General features: G+C 51.1%; 6 protein-coding genes across 6 annotated transcripts; 5 read left to right on the plus strand and 1 right to left on the minus strand.

Annotated features, from left to right (window-relative positions):
- Positions 1 to 580: 580 nt before the first annotated feature.
- Positions 581 to 5,784, plus strand: PPTG_04018 (hypothetical protein). The gene has a single exon (XM_008897824.1). The coding sequence runs from the start codon at positions 767 to 769 to the stop codon at positions 5,390 to 5,392; it is 4,626 nt and encodes a 1,541-aa protein (XP_008896072.1). The 5' UTR covers positions 581 to 766; the 3' UTR covers positions 5,393 to 5,784.
- On the minus strand, positions 5,457 to 7,941 carry PPTG_04019 (hypothetical protein; the record flags this gene model as incomplete). The annotated part of the gene is made up of 4 exons (XM_008897825.1): positions 5,457 to 5,733; positions 5,802 to 7,340; positions 7,408 to 7,845; positions 7,912 to 7,941. The coding sequence occupies 4 exons, from the start codon at positions 7,939 to 7,941 to the stop codon at positions 5,488 to 5,490; spliced, it is 2,253 nt and encodes a 750-aa protein (XP_008896073.1). The 3' UTR covers positions 5,457 to 5,487.
- Positions 7,942 to 8,187: 246 nt separating this feature from the next.
- On the plus strand, positions 8,188 to 9,988 carry PPTG_04020 (hypothetical protein; the record flags this gene model as incomplete). The annotated part of the gene is made up of 8 exons (XM_008897826.1): positions 8,188 to 8,361; positions 8,427 to 8,724; positions 8,794 to 8,983; positions 9,063 to 9,251; positions 9,306 to 9,364; positions 9,446 to 9,504; positions 9,579 to 9,716; positions 9,782 to 9,988. The coding sequence occupies 8 exons, from the start codon at positions 8,188 to 8,190 to the stop codon at positions 9,986 to 9,988; spliced, it is 1,314 nt and encodes a 437-aa protein (XP_008896074.1).
- A 116-nt stretch (positions 9,989 to 10,104) lies between these two features.
- On the plus strand, positions 10,105 to 11,976 carry PPTG_04021 (hypothetical protein). The gene is made up of 2 exons (XM_008897827.1): positions 10,105 to 10,510; positions 10,587 to 11,976. Exons 1-2 carry the CDS (start codon positions 10,157 to 10,159, stop codon positions 11,856 to 11,858), a joined length of 1,626 nt encoding a protein of 541 aa, XP_008896075.1. The 5' UTR covers positions 10,105 to 10,156; the 3' UTR covers positions 11,859 to 11,976.
- A 92-nt stretch (positions 11,977 to 12,068) lies between these two features.
- On the plus strand, positions 12,069 to 13,397 carry PPTG_04022 (hypothetical protein; the record flags this gene model as incomplete). The annotated part of the gene is made up of 1 exon (XM_008897828.1): positions 12,069 to 13,397. One exon carries the CDS (start codon positions 12,069 to 12,071, stop codon positions 13,395 to 13,397), a length of 1,329 nt encoding a protein of 442 aa, XP_008896076.1.
- A 110-nt stretch (positions 13,398 to 13,507) lies between these two features.
- Positions 13,508 to 17,572, plus strand: PPTG_04023 (hypothetical protein; the record flags this gene model as incomplete). The annotated part of the gene is made up of 1 exon (XM_008897829.1): positions 13,508 to 17,572. One exon carries the CDS (start codon positions 13,508 to 13,510, stop codon positions 17,570 to 17,572), a length of 4,065 nt encoding a protein of 1,354 aa, XP_008896077.1.
- Positions 17,573 to 17,577: the final 5 nt, after the last annotated feature.

The raw sequence follows: 17,577 nt of genomic DNA on the forward strand, positions 1-17,577 counted from the left end.
ATAACGAACAATTGTTAACGCTATGAGTCAGTTTTCACGACCCGCAGCGAACCAAAGATTTTTGGACATCGACCGTATAGATAATAGATACATGTATCAGTGGTAAGTTTTAGTGCACCGTAGGATAACTCCTTGAAAGTCTCAACTTGACATAAAGGGGCATGTCAGACACGGTGTCTCGACACATTGGCTGTATGCCAATTTGGTACATAGTTCGAGGGTTAAAGTTGCACTCTGCGAATTGTGGCAAATTGTGGCAACTGCATCATCCATTACATGGTACCTGCAGTGTTCAATGGTTGTTCAGAAATGCTTTTACAATGTATGTGCTATCTACAACGTACATGCAGTGTCTTGACCACCACACCAACCTAGCGCTATTACAACCTTTCCCTTGATGTGATTGAAACTATTGGAACAGAATTCGTCGCCAGACAAGCTCAAGCCATCATAGTCTTGATTCAAACACCCATTTTTCAAGATTACCGTGAATTCCCAATTTTCAGCTCCCCAAAGGAGGAGGGCTAGGGCGAAAATATTACAAGTACGATCAGGCGCCGTGCATACTTTGCACAAGTGGACCCACTGGCTCTACGTCGAGGGGAGAGAGGAAAGTCAAGAGAAACAACCAGGCGGCACCCTCCTGGTCTAGAGCGCATTACCCCGCCTCGACGTCAGGAAGAGCGCAGCCAACAGTGGGGGGACGGAGCCTCCACCGTACACAGACAGATACAGACTCAAGCTGGCGGAAAACAGGAATGCCAAGATGCCTCCGGGCGGCTCTGCACGACTAGCGGGGCTGCTGCTGGCCCTCACAGGACTCCAGACGGCGAACGCGGCCTTCCCGGAGAGTTTTGCGTACAAATGCCAGAGCAACAAGTGTCTGTACACGACAGACACGTCCGGGACGCTGTATACGGACCCTGTGGACTGCGTTAAAGAGTGCCGCACGTCGGATCTGCAGAATGTGGACGAAGGCAGCGACCTCTCGGACGTGGCCAGCATGACGGTGACCTCGTCACTCAACGGCACGTGCTCCAACTGCTCGCTCGTGGTCTCGTCCACCTACAATTTTCCCCAGATGCTCGAGACGTTTGACCTTACGACCGAATCCGTGGCTTCCTCGTCCTGTAATTTTACGTGCGAGATCACACTGGACACGCCCACGCTTTGGATACTGGAAGGCTCGTCATCGGACTGTTTTGCAGGCACAAAAGACACAGATGTGGACTGTTCCAGAGACGGAAATGCTACCATTATGTCGCTGGACGCAGACGCGCTCGGAGTTTTAATGTCGGTACATAACAGTTATGAGTTCTTAGTGGACCAAGTAACGACAAGACTGGGACCAGGCACGTTCTCGGAGGACACGACGTTGTCGGTAAAGTTTGAGGGAACAGGGTGTATCGCGTCGTCCAGCAATACTCAACAGGCTTTCCAGCTGGACTTGACGTCGGATTCTTACGAACTTATCGGCACGTTCACGAACACAGCGATGGTAGCGGACAACCCCGTTATTATGAGCTCAACGCCCGTGACATTAAGTGTCACAAGCGGCGCTGTGCTCAGTGCAGGCGCCTTCTTTTTGCTCCGTGTAGCAAGCGACAAGGAAAGCGAGTTCGGGACTCTGATTGACAATGTGTCCACGGCTTCGATGCTGCTACCAGACTCTAAAAGTTCGTCTCCAGTAGAACTGGAACTCTATGTTGGTGCGTCCAATATTTCGTTCACGATCCCAGATTCTTTCACAGGCAGTATCCAGAACGGAGACACAGTCAATATTACGTTCCAGACGTTCCAGAATCCAGCCAACAGCTCGGTGGCTATTGATAAAGTGTACCTATCAGCATATCAAGGTCTGGCTTCGGCGGTGGATAACTCCCCTATCAAGTTCTATTCACTAGATGATGCCAGTCGATCACTGAAGGCAGCGCCGTTGGATATCGTAACTGTGGTGGTGTATGGCGCGTGCTTCCTGTTCTCTCTTGTGATCATCCGATGGCACGGCTTGCCGCTGACTGTAAACACGCTTTGGACGGACTTGGTGGCTATTACAGCGCTGTTTTCCTTTGCTGCAGGCACTGGAGGATTCCTGGTGTGGGTTATCCAGCCGTCCAAGGCGTACGTTCATTGGTATACAGCTCAGTATTTCTTCAATACGGCCATGATCCTGTCATTATGCTTCCACTGGGCTACAGTGCTGTCGTTCAAGTGCTTCAAGAAGCTCAGTTTCACGTCGCCTGTTGTGTTGGCCTACGTCTTGATCAATGCGTGTGTATTGGCGTTCATTGTAGCGGTGTCGTCAATGGCAGAAGAGCAACTGGAGTGCGTGTACGACGTCAAGTCCACGTCGTGTTCGTCTGAAGAGGAGTGCGCTCTATCAATCGCTGCAGAGGGAAAGATCGTTCGGTCTGCCATTGAGGAGTGCGATATGGAGGCATTCTACTTGGCTTTTGGTACGGGTTTCCTGGTCTACACGTTGATGCTGATGGTGCTTGGTTGCATGGTCATGAGCCGCGGACGAACATTGATGCTGAATGAAGATCCATCGGACGCTCGCATCCGCAAGAGTCTCACGATCTTCTATGCTATTATTGCCACAACTTGTGTCCTCTACGTGTCGGCACAGGTCATCTACATCGCGCAGTATGTGTCGCACAAGGGCGAGGATAACCAGCTCTCGGACGCAGTGTGGTACATCTTCATCGTGTGGCTGCCGCACAGTCTTCCGCCGCTTCTGCTACTCTTCTTGCAGTGGAATCCAAGCACAGAGAACTTCCGACAGGACGAAGCGCCTTCGGTTGACCAGAGCTCCAAGGAAGATGTGTTCAACTACACTCCACGCTCGTCTGGATCGTCGAGCCACATGCCGTACTCGAAGCTGCTGCGCGACCGCTTAAGTATGGGTGACTCGCTGCTGAACAACGACGAACCCGGCAGTCGCTTGCGGCTCATCGTGAGGCTAAAGCTACCGGCGTCTTTCGATCGTGCGTGCTTTGTGTCACTCGACTTTTACTCGTCGAAGGAGACGATTACATCCAGTAATTCGCTGCACAGTATATCGAATGCAGCAGCCTGGAAATGCGTAGGCACTACAGAGCCCGTCGGCGTGGCAGGAGAGACGGAGTCTGTGCTGACAACAGGCTCCACACACGCCATTTTCCCGTTCGTCGCCGTGCTAGAAGTCCCAGTAATCGGACCAGCATCCAACACGTTGCTGCGCTTTATGGTGCACGCAAGCACGCTTGGAAAGCGTGAGACGTCTTCCAATTATCTGGAGCGTTCAAGCTCCAGCTCACGAAGTCAAGACTCGTCGAACCCGCAGCTGTCGTTCCAGATGACAATGTTCCACCCGGTACTGGAGTTTGTTACGTCGTCGCAGGCAGTGCTAGACGCAGCAGCAAGTGGTCACTCGTTGAACATCCACCCGTCGGATGACCACACGTGTGCTATCCTCGAGGAATTCCCGTCTCTACAGAGTGAGATCAACAGCATTTTGATGGGCAACGCCAAGAACGCCGAGCTGAGTGTGCAGACAGTCATGATGCCTGGCGACACGTCGAACCGAGACGAAACTTCGTCGCACAAGAACATTGGAAATATTATCCGTTTCTTCCAGTACGACACGGAAGATGGCGGCGGTGGTCTAGTGGTCGAAGATCTGCAGGAGAGCGTGTACTCCAACGCGATCCCGCGCCAGTTGATCGAGTTGATTGCTGCAGAGCGACAGGAACAGGCCGACCGTGCACGCGAGGACCTACACAGCTTCTTGAACCAGAAGAAGGGTAAGCAGAATATGGGTTTCTACGGTACTTTGATCGGCCAGATTCAGGACGATACGGACTCTTCGCTTGCGCGCGAGTGGCTGGAGGACCGTGTTCGTCGACGCAAGGAGTATGTGGCGATGCTACGTAGAAATATTCAGTACTTGGTGAACCGCGACAAGCACAAGAATTATTTCAAGGCTAGCGTGGAGAAGAAGTCAGCCGATTTGCGCTTTGTGCCGATCAATATGCACATCCAGGACCTGCTGATTGGACCGACGAACGCGTTCATCAACGACGAGCGGAGACGATCGTCGAAGGAGGTATCTGCGTACGACTTCACTACCGTTGGCGCGCCTGCAGCTCACGTATACAAGTTCAACAAGGGCGGCATTCTCTCGTACCAGAACAGACGCAAGAAAATGGAGGCCAAAATTGCAGACGCAGACCTGGATCTGTCCAAGTGGCCCGAGGAAGTTCGCGAGTACGATGATCTTAAGTGGGATCTGCAGCTACGAATGGACTGCGCATTTGCACAGGCATTAGCAGCTCTTACGTGCAGCTTCGTTCGCAAAGTGGAGGTTGCAATTCAGAACCCGGATGTCATCCGCGGTGAGGATATGTTGCGTCAGATGTCCAGCTTGGGCTTCCTTTTCCAGGTGGAATCGCTGTTGTCGACGCACGGCAAGGAGATCGGCATGCTGGAAGATATGGCTGGCTCGGTGGAGCATCTGAGCTGTGTGGCGTTTGTGATCCAAGATGTTCGAGACAAACCAATGAATCGCTTCTCGTTCCGCATGTCACGTCGTAAGGATGTTGCTGACGAGGCTGGCGTGGTGAAGGTCACGGTCTCGAATAAAACAGGAGCCAAGCGATCGCATATCAAGTACATTGTGACGGTCCAGGTCGCTACAAGTGAAGTGGAGCTACCTGAACGTCTGGCTGCTGGCGGTGAGATCCACGTGACTCCTGTGTTGTTCTCACAAGGTATCAACGAAATGCAGACGATTGCTAACAACACCGAACGCGCCAAGACTGAGCTGCAGGACATCATTAACTTCCGCAGTCTCAAGCCTTTGAAGGCGTTCTGCGAGAAGTACCGTCGTCTTGTAGTCGCCATGCCGAACAGTGGAATGAGCGGCTTGTCTTCAAGTCGCAGTCGTGCTGGATCGCACCGCTACAAGGCTATGTCCACAGACTCGACACTGACGTCACCATTGCATCTCACACAGGATGAAGTGACACAAGAACTGCGTGCTCTCGAGACTTCAATCAACGAAGCGGCTCAGAGTTTGGTGAAGACGAAGCGGACGGAAATCCTCAAGCGCTCGTCAGATTTGTGTCGGGAGCTCGGAGGTGGGCGTGTGACAGTATGCAAGAGCGCCAAGGATCGTACAGCCATGTCGGTGACGCTAGAACAGGTGCGTATCTTGCAGCGTCATCACGATCTCCCAGCACATCGCGTCCCAGCCACCGTCTCCGTTATGCGAAGCCACGGTGTTCGTATCGAAAATGCGCTCAAGAACACGGGCAAGCGTCAGTTCGCATTCAACAAATTACAACGCTCGCTTTTGCCGGAGGATTATCGTTGTCCTGATCAAGTGGGTGGCACTGGCAACGTCAGTTAGAGCGCCACATTCCAAGAAGGTCAGCAACAAAAGTCCGCAAGGGTATACAGATCTAATAGTAATTTTTGTGTTTTTTTTCATTTTTAATTTTTGACTTAAAGATCATTAAAGTGCATTTGTGTGACGAAAGCTAAAGGTTGACTTTGGTTGATACTTGAGCCTGGCACTTCGTTGTCCTTGGCTACTGCAGCAGCTTTGGCGAAGAAAAGCTCTGGACCGTGACGTGTTGGAGACGTAGCTAGTCGAGCGTCCGTCTCGAGCTGGTTGCGTTTTCGTAGTTTGGCCATCATTTCCTCATCGGAAATACCCTTTTCAGCTGCCACTTTTTGCTTTTCGGCCAACTGCAGTGGAAAGTTAGTGAATTTTCAAGTTATAAAATACGAGTAACAAAATTTTTTTGTAGACATACCTCTTTCTTGCGCATGACTTCGGCAAAGTGGCGAGAACTGCTCATTTTCAGAATATCACGCGACGGTACCAGTACGCTCATCTGTTCTCCAATATCCGATCCGGTCGCAGAAGCTTCGGAGCGTGCCGAATCGGGCTCATCGTCACTAACTGGAAGAGTGATACCGATCCGAGCAGCCATTAACGAGGCAGAAGGCAGAGCTCGCGTTGATGGACGGACTCGGATATTATTTTCGTGAAGACGTGGATCATTATTTGTAGTTGGTGACCACATCGTGTGGCCGTCTTCTAACAGTTCGAGGTGTGAGTTGTTACCTCCGTCTTCTGGGTTGTTACCTAGTGAGTTTTCATCAGCTGCATTGCCGTTATCGACACCAGAACCATCATATCCACCAAAAGTGTTCACAGACGAGCTCGACTGGCCCACAATTTCCAGAATTTTGGTCAGTTTGAGCTCAGCTGTGATCAAATATCCTGCGTGTTCACCGCCCGACATCAACTGTAACATGGAATTCGTTGGGATCATCCCAGATCCTGGACTTCCGGTCACAGTAGAAGTACCAGCATTTTCTCCTGTTCCAGTTTCTAGTACATCGTCGAAAGCCTGGAGTCGTCTTGCCAACCCGAATGATCCCTGTCGAACGGCTGACATGACTCCATCCAGTCGTCCGTAGGCAGATTTGTTCACTTTGAGTGTAGCCTTCGCCTGTTGAATCTCGCTCTCCAGTGTGTTATACACTTCACGGTTGAGTTCGATGCCCCCAATACCCGATGCCTTGAGCTCGTTCAGTTCTCGTAGGACTTGCTCTTTCTCCTGTCGTACTGCTACCAGACGTTCTTCAGCTTGTGTTTTCTCCTTGTCCAGCGATACACTGGTAGCTGCTTGAGCTCCAATCTTCTCGACCACTTCACGTAAATTAGAGGCCCCCATTGCTAGCTTCATCTCAGCTAAAACGGCCTCAAAGTCAGCATTCTTTTGCGATTTCACCAAGTTTGCAGCATGTAATGCCTCCTTATCCCGTTCACGGTTCTCAATGCATTTCAACAAGCGAGCTTCCTCCTCAGCGGACAAGTCTCCACGCATCTCAGCTACCATCTCCGCACGCTCTTGAGCTCGTTGCAATCTCCACGTCTCCATCTTTTGGGAATTTCTTGCTCGAACTTCGTGATCTCCAAGTTCTCGTGCTCGAGCCTTCCGCTCCACTTGCAATTGCAATTGCACCTCCTGCAAGAATTGAACAGCACGACTTTTACCAACCTCGAGCTGTCTACAGAGCATCTTCACCTCTTCGGCTTCACGCTCGCTACTATCAACGGCTGCGGCCATACCAGTGAGTTGTGCGTCAACTCGCAACTGAGTAGTTTGCAAACGCCTAATCATGTGTTCGAGCTGTCGTCGCAAATGCATTTGCTCCTCCATGCTGGCTGTACACTGAGCAATGTGCTGCTTAATCTGATTATTTTTCTTGGACACGGGTGTATCCTGGTTCTGAATTTTGCTGAGAGTTTCGTTCTCAAGCTGTAAAACGCGTAACTCGTCCTAATAGCAATAACAAATTAACAAGAAAACATTGTAAACAGAAGATGGTAAGCCCAAAAAATCGTACCAAAAGCTTATGAAGCTCGCGTTGTCTCCGATCTACCATAAGTTTGAGCTCGTTGAATTTGCGAGCGTTATGGTGCACGCCGTCTTCCAGATACTCAATGTCTCGCTGGCCTGAATCGGTGTCTGAGGTTGAATTGCTTCCATTTCCATCGTGTAAACTTCGGTTTGAGCTTGATAGACCACTGTCTCGTCCTGGCAACATTATCGGTGTACTGGCCTTGCGTACAGCCTCCATGAGTTCGCGTTTGTGCGTGATCTTCTTGAGTTTTTGAGTAACGAGGCCACTTTTAGTTCCATTCATAGCATTACCACTGTTGTTACTCGTATACATTTCATAAGCACCCTGGGCAGATGTCTCGGTAAGTGGTAGCAGCCTCATTCTTCCGGTTAATCCACTACGTTTCTTCGGTTGCTTGTCATTAGTCTTCAAAGGTGTGTTCTGTCACGAGCAAGCACAGTTTATTATTCCTTGTCATCGCTAAACGGTGGTGTTGCTCAGACGTACCCCCGAAATGTCTGTAAACTCGCTAGCCATGCTGTCAATAAGTAAGGAAATGCCTCTTTTTACGTCACCTAGATATACAAAGCTAGCGTTCCATGTCGATTCTCAAAACAAGCAAAAGCGCTAAGAGCCCAATTAGGATGACAATTGAAACGACCATTGCAAGGGTACGCAAAAAATAACTTTGTGATGGTGGTGTAGACGCTACAGCAGCATGGTGTTGTTGCACTCTCATTCACAGCAGTACTGTGACTTACTAATAAAAAAACAGTCATCAGGATGGCAAGCTCTCCAAGCAAGAAGAATGGCATGCCATCGCCTATCCAGAAAATGGAGCGGGACGCAGCTACTAACATTTGGACGATTTGGTACGCGTCTCAATACGGCAAATTAGAGCGCGTGCGCTCGCTCTTGGATCGAAACGCTGTTTCTTCTATTGATGTACAGGAATTTGTACGTACGTTAAGCTTGTGGTGAAGAATAATACTTACCTAATCAGTATTGCTTTTTTTTTCAAGCGAACACAATGGAGTCCGTTGCATTTTGCTTGTCGGTACGGACACAGCTCCCTTGTGGCATTTCTTATTGCTCGAAATGCAAATGTGGATCTACAAGATTGGCAAGGGAATACACCTCTTCATCTGGCTGCTGGGTGGGGGGATCTGGACTGTGTCACGTTGGTGTTGGAAGGAGGAGCTGATGTCCGACGAACCAACAATACTGGACAAACTCCACTGGATGTATCGATCTCTTTAGCTCGCAAGGATCACATTCGACTGCTAAAAGATTGGAGGCCTTTAGGTCTCAGTGCTGAAGGTTTGTGCTTCTCTAAAGCGATTGTAATTTAATGAAGAATACTCACAGCATACTACCTGCGGTTAACAGAGCTAGCAGCTTTTCGACAGCAACTCATTGCCAATAACACGGAGCTGATCAAGTTTGAACGAGCTCTTGTGGAAGAACCAAACACGGATATTAGATTGGAACTCCAGGCACTTCATTTCAAGCGCCAATGCTTCGGTCAGAGTCACCCTGGACTTTTTGCAACGTACAGCAAGCTCGTAAATCTTTACAGGTGAGAGTACTAGAAGTTTTGTGCTGACTAACATCAATAACTGAAGGAACAGATCTCACACATATTTTTTAATGGATAGGGACAATAATAAGATAGCCGATGCTTTCTCCATGGCAGACCACGGACTCACGCTCTGCGAATCCACATACGGCCGTCGACATGTGGACACTGCTCGATGGGTTAGTGCGCTCGGTGAACTGCTTCTTTTACGAGAAAACTTTGACCAGGCCATCCATTGCTTTGTTGAGGCGTTCAACACGATCTCCAGGTAGGGTTATTGGTGCTTCCGAACGATATCCCACCTGACGTGGAGACCATGCAGCTTGCAGGGAGAAACACATCACGAGACAATGTTTGCACTGGAAAACTTAGCCATCGCGTGTGAGCAGGCTGGGATGCTGAAACTCACCGAAACACACTTGAAGACCCTTCTCACTCTTCTAATGAATCGATATGGTGGAGGCTACAACGCCAAACTTTACCATCTTAATGTGCGCCTTGCATCCGTGCTTTTAGCGCAGGTAGGCTGGCTCAGTCACGCTGTTGTTTCAGTAATTACACTCCAACCTAGAATCTCACTGCATTTGATATGCAGAAACGTGTGCAAAAAGCTCGAGAGCTCTACGTGCAGTGCTTGCCGCATGCCGAAAACCTGTTCGGAGGCACAGACGACCACACTGTGGCGTGTACAGACGCTATTGGAAAATGCTGTTTCTTGCTCGGCGAGTTCGCGGTGCGTGACTACCACAAGGGTAAAATACGTTAGAGTTAAATTCACTTTTCCGATATGGCGTGCAGGAAGCGGAGAAGTACTTTAAGCGCTCACTAGCTGCCATAACTCGTCTCCCAGCTCCAAGCACCACCGACAGTCAAGAAGCACTATCATCTCCGCCCCAGAAGGATCGATTCCGACGCGCACAGAGCAATTTAGCCATGGTAGCGGTGGCAGCAAAGTCCAGTAGTGCAGTTCAGGCGCAACTTGCATGCCTTGGGTATCTTCACTGAAGTTGAAGTGATCTAATCGCAAATCAGACCATTTTTTGTGCCAATAGCGTTTGAGCAAAGAAGTTTCCTCTACGTTTTTTTACGCAACTTAGTTACCGCAACATAAGTGGTTTTCTGTTGGTTGAGCCAGCCATCCAGCCATTTGATACCCAAGCACAGCAGAGCAACATGTCGGAGAAGGCGCCGCAGGTGCTGGGCGGCACACGCCCCAACGTGGACGAGCGTTTCCACCTGAAGGACGTGGACGAGAACAACGAGGAGAACAAGGCGCCGGCTCCGTCCATCTACGCATTGCAGGCTGAGGATGACGTGCCCGAGGTCACAACGATGGAGAGTTTGTGCATGAATTGCCACGAGGACGGCACGACAAAGCTGCTGCTCACCATGATCCCATACTTTCGCGAAGTTATCCTCATGTCATTTGAGTGCGAACACTGTGGCTTTAAGAACAGCGAGGTGCAGTTCGGCGGCAAAGTGCAGGAGCAAGGCGCCAAGATCGAGCTCGAGCTCACGGACAGAGAGGTGCGGCTTCTGTTGCAGGCTTACATTGCAGCGATATACTGTACATACTGACTGGACCTTGTGACTATTGCTGCAGGACCTTAACCGTCAGCTGATTAAGGCCGATGCCGGTGTTATCTTCTTCCCGTCGCTGGACTTTGAGATCCCTCGCGAGACACAGCGAGGAAGCATCAACACCATTGAAGGTGTACTGCAGAAAGCTATTGAGGACCTGCGTGAGAACCAGGAACACCGTCGTGAGATCGACCCTGAGACCACCGAGAAGATCGACGAGTTCATCGCCAAGCTCGCCATGATGTCGGCTGGAATTACACTGCCATTCACTATTGTGTTGGACGACCCGTCCGGTAACTCGCACATTGAGAACCCTCACGCGCCTGCTGCTGACCCCAAGATGAAGGTTACGCACTACTACCGCTCGGAACAGCAGGACCTGGACTGTGGACTGCAACCCGATATGTCCCATGACGCTCCTTCGCAGGCTCCGCGTGTGCTGCCGCACCGTAACGAGGGTCTGGATAAGTTCGTGGAAGAGGCCAACATCGCCAAGAAGGAGGTGATCCAGATCCCTGCCAACTGCTTCGCGTGTCAAGCGCCTGGTGTGTCGTGCATGTGCATGACGGACATTCCTCACTTCAAGGAGGTGATCATCATGTCGTTCAACTGCGAGGCTTGTGGCTTCAAGACCAACGAAGTGAAGGCTGGTGGTGCCATCCCGCCCCAGGGCGAACGTATTACACTTAAGGTGGACCCCAGCAAGGACCCGGATGTCATGGATCGCGATATCCTCAAGGCTGACTCAGCATGTGTCAACATTCCCGAGATTGAGCTGGAGATGGCGCACGGATCGCTTGGTGGACTGTACACGACAGTGGAGGGTCTGCTGGACAAGGTTCGTCAGAACATCGAGGAAGGCAACCCGTTCGCCGTTGGTGACAGTGACGGCGGTCGCTCGCTACTGAACGCCTGGCTGGCGCGTCTTGACTCTCTGAAGCGTGGCGCTGAGCCCTTCACGCTCGTTCTGGAAGACCCACTGGCCAATTCTTTCATCTACTCGCCATTTGGTGCTGCCGAGGACGATCCGTACATGACGGCGGAGAAGTTTACGCGCACGGAGTATGAGGACGACGTGCTCGGTATTACAGACATGAAGGTGGAGAACTACTCGACCGACACTGGTCTGGGCAGCATCACTGAGGAGGAGGAGGGCAAGGCTGAGCCTATTCGTAGTGACAAGGAGACCATGGGCGGCGGCCGCGCTATCGACCCGTCCAAGTACCACCCGAATCCGGCGGCCGTCATGGAAGTGCGACAGCAGCTAGAGCAGGAGAAGAAGCAGCAACTGTAGGATGAGGCTGCAATGGCGACGTGCTCCAAGCAGAGAGGCTGGCAGAGCGCTTGTGACGAGCACCCTCCATTGCGAATACAACAAGCACTCTAAATAGATGACTACTTTTTTGCCACAATTTGTTTTGGACCGACCAAATTTTAAAATTTTGGCGCCACAAAATTCCATTTGCTCTCTTTGCTCAACTTGAGCAAGCTCAAGCGCGTTGCGATGGTGGCGCAAGAGATCGCTTCTGCAGCGCACGATGCTGGCTGTGCAGGCAACGGAGCGCTGACGATGGAGAAGAAACTACGGCTTTGGAAACAGGCCAAGCTAGACAAGCAGAGGGCCGCCCAACACCGAAGAAACAGCGTCGCAGTGATCAGGCATGGCACTGGAGAAAAAATATCGAATTCAGGTCTCGTGAAGAGGAAATTTGCAGAGCGTAGCAGGACAATTACGGACAGATCATCAAACACGTTGCGTAGTAGCTTGTCTGTCTCAAAGAAATCTCGATATTCTGAGGTCATTCGCCATACAACGTCGCACTCCAGTCCTGTGGCAAAGGAAGTGGCAGCAATAAATCGCGAGTTAGCTCCGAAATCAGCAACGAAAGCGCGGGGCAGTGCCAAATTTCCTGTTGTTATTGAAGATACTCCTGAACCAAGCCTCGTTGAATGCGACGAGCCAGCACATTCTCAACTAAACAGGAGTGAGGATGCTGCCTTGGAAAAGAAGAACCAGACAGCGCCTAGCTTGAAACTACTAGTGCCGGTTATTACAGTGAAGAAGACATCGGGGCTGCCAGCTGAGGACCTTATCAAAGAAAGCAGGCTACCAGGAATTTTGTGTACTGAATCCAATCACGCTATTCTACCAACAGAAAAGGTTACGGAGGTGCTTACTCCACTCAACAAGGATCTTCCAACGCAGATTCCCAGGTCAATGCCAGTGCTCAACCTAGATATACCTGTTGCAACTATAACTCAGTCTCTTCCAGATCCAAGCGCGACATCAGAACCCTCTAAAGACTGGAATGCAGATCCTGCTTTGGACAAGGAGAACCAGACAAACGTAATCGGCTTCCCCATTCAGAACCTGCGAGCCCCAGTCATTACCGTTGAGAAGAAACCGGAGCTCCTCGCCAAGGATCTTATTAAAGTCGCAATTAGCTTCCAGAACAGACATCGAATGGCTACAGCTCTTAGTGTTTTCAAGCGAGCGTACCACATGCTCCCTAAAAAGAGCACCAAATTGGTCGAACGGTTGATGTACCTCGAGCGAGAGCACCCAATTGCAGTTGGCCAAGTTCCATCTCAAGATATGTCCACTACAGCTTACATGGTAAAAGTCCTTGAATGCGACTTGATGGCAGTTTTGAACTACGGCACCATAAAGGAACTCACAGAGCTGCACGCAATCGGTGCCAAGCGAGCTGAATTTGTACTGGACAAACGACCTTACCATCAGCTCGAAGAACTGCAACGAGTGCCCGGCATCTCGTCCAACGTTGTCGCAAGACTGCACGGACACCACACAAACTGGGAAACCCACCTCTGACCGAATATCTAAGTTGATTATTCTCACACGTCACATCATTTCTTAAAACGTAGCCATCTCTTCTTCACCCTCTCATTCGTCAAAAACCCAATAGCTACGCTAAGATCAGTATGGCGATGGCGTGGCAGCTCCAGGAGCAGGAAGAAGCTCGGCGTCTGCGCGCTCTGTTGCAGCAACAGCAGCAGGAGGAAGAAGAAACACGGACACTGCGTGTGGGGTTGCGTCAGCATGGCGCTCCGCGCTGGGAGGACGTGCGCACAGACGCCAGCTTCGTAGAGCGTAGTCGTCGTCGCAAACCCGGCGCTATGAAGGCCCAGGAGCGATATTTACGACGCGATATACACTGCGGTGTGGCCTCCTGTTCTGCGTGTCGTCAAGCGCGTGCGTTGGTGCCGCCTCACGTGCTACCGAGGGTCCACAACGGCGAGTACGTGGTACCCGATGCTTTCAGTCTGCTTCAATGCATGGAGCTCCTAGAGGAGGAGGCGCTCTTCTGCCGCGCAGCACCACGTCTACTGGTACTGGAAAGTGTACTCCAAGCAGCGTTGAGACTGGCGCCAAGTCGTGACGCGTCGAGACTCAGGAAGTTCTTCCGAGGGGAAGACCAGCGCACAGGAGGAGGAGTCAGTGTCTTTTTGTTCCCCGATCAACACCATATTGATACTTTCGTCGAGCCGACAGCTATGGACGAGCTGCAAGCAGTGAGAGACGATCGAGCAGTGTTGAAAGCGGTGGAGTGGTATGTTACACAAGGACATTTACCACCTCAAGCCAAGGTGGTGTTCATGACGAGAGATGTCGATGCATCAGTGAGTATACAACTTGCTGCAGTGGTGAATGCTCAAGCAGTGACATGTGAGACCTTCTTGATGAAGAGACTGCCGCAACACTCGGAGAATACGGCGTTCTTACTGGAACTAGCAGCTAACACAGCAGAGGCGGTAAGGTATGAGGAATCTCAGCGACTTCCAGACGAGAACGGCAATGTAATTGGCTCTCAGTCTGAGTTTGTACCACATTTGAAGCCTGCGCAGCTGGAGGAGGCGCTAGCACAGCAATCTTCTCGGTTTTTGGCTGGTAAACTTGAAGTGAGTACGCATAATCCGATGGAGGCCTATGTACTGGTTGAAGGGCCTCAAGCAGTCGAGAAAGTGTTCGTATTTGGGCGAGCAGCGATGAATCGTGGCGTCCATGGAGATCGCGTGGCCGTAGAGATGCTTCCTAAGGCTCATTGGCGTGCACCACAGAGTGACAGACTGCTGGTTCACTACACACAAGACGAAGAACGCGAGCACGAGTCTGAGAGCGTAGATGAAACGGACGAGCAAGAGCCTGGAGCTATTCCAACGGGTCAAGTTGTGGGCATTCTCAGTCGGTCACCGAGGTATCACGTGGCTACAGTCATTGCTTCTACTGTTAACGCAGGAGACGACTACGCACTGGCTGTTCCAATGGATCAACGATTGCCCAAGGTCCGCATTCGCTCTCAGCGTCTGGATGCGCTACTGGACAAGCGTCTTAAAGTCGTGATTGACAGCTGGGCTTCTGATAGCTCCTACCCTAATGGACACTACGTTGGTATTCTCGGCGCTCCTGGAAGTTTACAGACGGAACTGAGCGCGTTACTGGTGGACAATGAAGTGGAGGAGGCACCATTCAGTGAAGCAGCACTCGCCTGCCTCCCATCTAGTGATGAATGTCCCATCGATATCGAAGGCGACTGTGTGGCTGAGTGTTCGACAGCGAAACGACCCACTCGGTGTGGGCTATTGAACTGGAATATCCCAGAGGAGGAAGTCCCACGACGTCGTGATCTGCGTAAAACCCACCGCATCTTCAGTGTCGATCCTCACGGTTGTCAGGATATCGACGATGCCATGTCGATTCGTCGCTTGCCTAACGGGAATGTAGAGCTGGGTGTGCATATCGCAGACGTCTCCTACTTCGTTGAGCACGGCTCGGCATTGGATCTTGAAGGCAGACGTCGAGGGACGACGGTGTACTTGGTGGGTCAGCGCCTTGATATGCTGCCATCTGTACTGAGTGCCGACCTGTGCTCTCTTCACGAGAACCGAGATCGCTTTGCAGTGAGTGTCATGTGGGAGTTGAATGGAGAGACGTACGATGTCGTGGAAGGCTCAACGTGGTTTGGTCGGACTATTATTCGCAACTGCTCGTCGATGACTTATGAACAAGCGCATCGCTTGTTACAGGGTGTTAATGCTGATGTTGACGACGCACCAAGACTTGGCTTAGCGAGATCGCAGCCTCATAAGGACGTACATGCCGAGGGTGTAGCGGGTGGACGTATTCCACTGAGACTTCAACAGGAAATTCGCGAAGACCTTCGTATTATTACCGATGTGGGTCGTCGACTTAGCCGTACGCGTGGCTCTCAAGGTGGCTTGGATCTGTCGAAGCAAGAGGAGGTTCGCTTTTCTCTAAATGTCTCGGAGTTGGGTAAAGAAGACGTGGAAATTACAGTGAAGGAGAGTCTGGAGATCCACGGTACCATCGCTGAGCTGATGATCTTTGCGAACTCGACAGTAGCTCGCAGACTTGTGGAGCGATTCCCGACCCACGCGCTGCTGCGTCGTCATCCACCGCCATCTGGAGATCGATTCACACAGCTCGTTCAGCTCGCCAAAGCACGTGACGTTGTCATTGACGCTACCAACAACTTCACTCTGCAGCAATCCCTCGCAGCAGCGGAACGTTCGGGACGTATGGACAGCAAAACAATGTCACTATTGAAATCTCTCGCTGTGCGTGTAATGACCGAGGCTGAGTATGTGAGTTCAGGAGCAGTCGCAGCAGGAGATGCAGCAACGGCGAATGGCGACGCCACTCGATTTGCACACTACGGTCTGGGTCTGCAGTACTACACGCACTTTACGTCCCCAATTCGTCGTTATGCCGACGTCATCGTGCATCGCCAGCTTCTAGCTTCAATTGTGGCTCCCAGTCCACTCCCAAAGTCAGTGCTGCAACAACCCGCAAGCATTACTGCACCGTTGATACTTCCCAAGACACTAGCCCCCTCTGTATTGGAGACTGAAGATGAAGACTTCCTGGATGACCTTATCTCGTCTGTCGACAGCCAGCTACAAGTAGATACCGCTCCAGCTCAAGATGTGACAGTTGATGAAGCGATAATGGACGGAGATAACCTGTTTCCACCTGAAGAATTGGTGCCATTGGCAAGACATCTTAACAAGAAAAACCGCCAAGCCAAACTCGCAGCCCATGCTTGTGACGCGCTGTTCCTGGCGCTGTACTTCAGCAGCCACACGGTGAAAGTTCCAGCAATTATTACTGCGCTTAAGCAGAATGGCTTCATCGTGTATGTGCCCAAGTATGACCTCCGTGCTCCAGTATATCTGCGCGATAAGAGTGGCGTCGTTCAGATGGATCCGTTGCTGCTAGGTGTACGTATCGTGGATACTAATCCAGCTACTGGCGCCTTCGCTGGTGCTGAGTGCATTCGTCGAATCCATCAGGCTCAACTTATCTGGGACGATACCGATCGTGAGACTCTCCAAGTCGTAGCTCCTGAGGACAAACGCACAGTCTTCCACATTCTGGACGAGGTAGAAGTCCAAGTATCCTGTGATCTCACAGCTTCCGGAGCTCGTATACCGCAGCTCCAATTGCTTCTGGTCGGCCGTGCAAGTTCTACGCGCAAAAAGCACATTGCGTCTTCTCTATCAGAACTCCAGCGTGTTGTCCAGACCAAGAGCGATGCTGACAATGACCCGATCAGTAAGAAAGCGGACGTGTCAGAGCCCAGCACCGCTCAACAATTCTCGTCAAGTCTGTACGATCTGCTATTAAATGGTCCCAATTTGTCTCCTTCAAAGAGTCTTGCACGACGGAAACCAGAAGAAGAAGGAAAGAAACCTGGATTCAAGCGTCGAGGACCTGGACGTTTGGTCTTTGGACACTTCTCAACCAACTCGCGTCGTCACTACCAGCACAAACTGGCTCAATACATGGACGAACGCTCAGAAGCTCGTGAAGAGGAACTCAAGATCCAGAGGTTTGCGAACGGTTCTGCAATGACCACAGCACAAGAAGCTCGACGTGCTGAGCGTGAGGCGCTCTCTCGTACACAGAAACTTGCTGCCGAGAAGAGACACGACCGCATTAATCGTCGCAACAAGGTCAGCAAGTAAGTATC

Source organism: Phytophthora parasitica, assembly GCF_000247585.1.
Source record: "Phytophthora parasitica INRA-310 unplaced genomic scaffold supercont2.6, whole genome shotgun sequence".
NCBI lineage: Eukaryota > Oomycota > Peronosporomycetes > Peronosporales > Peronosporaceae > Phytophthora > Phytophthora nicotianae.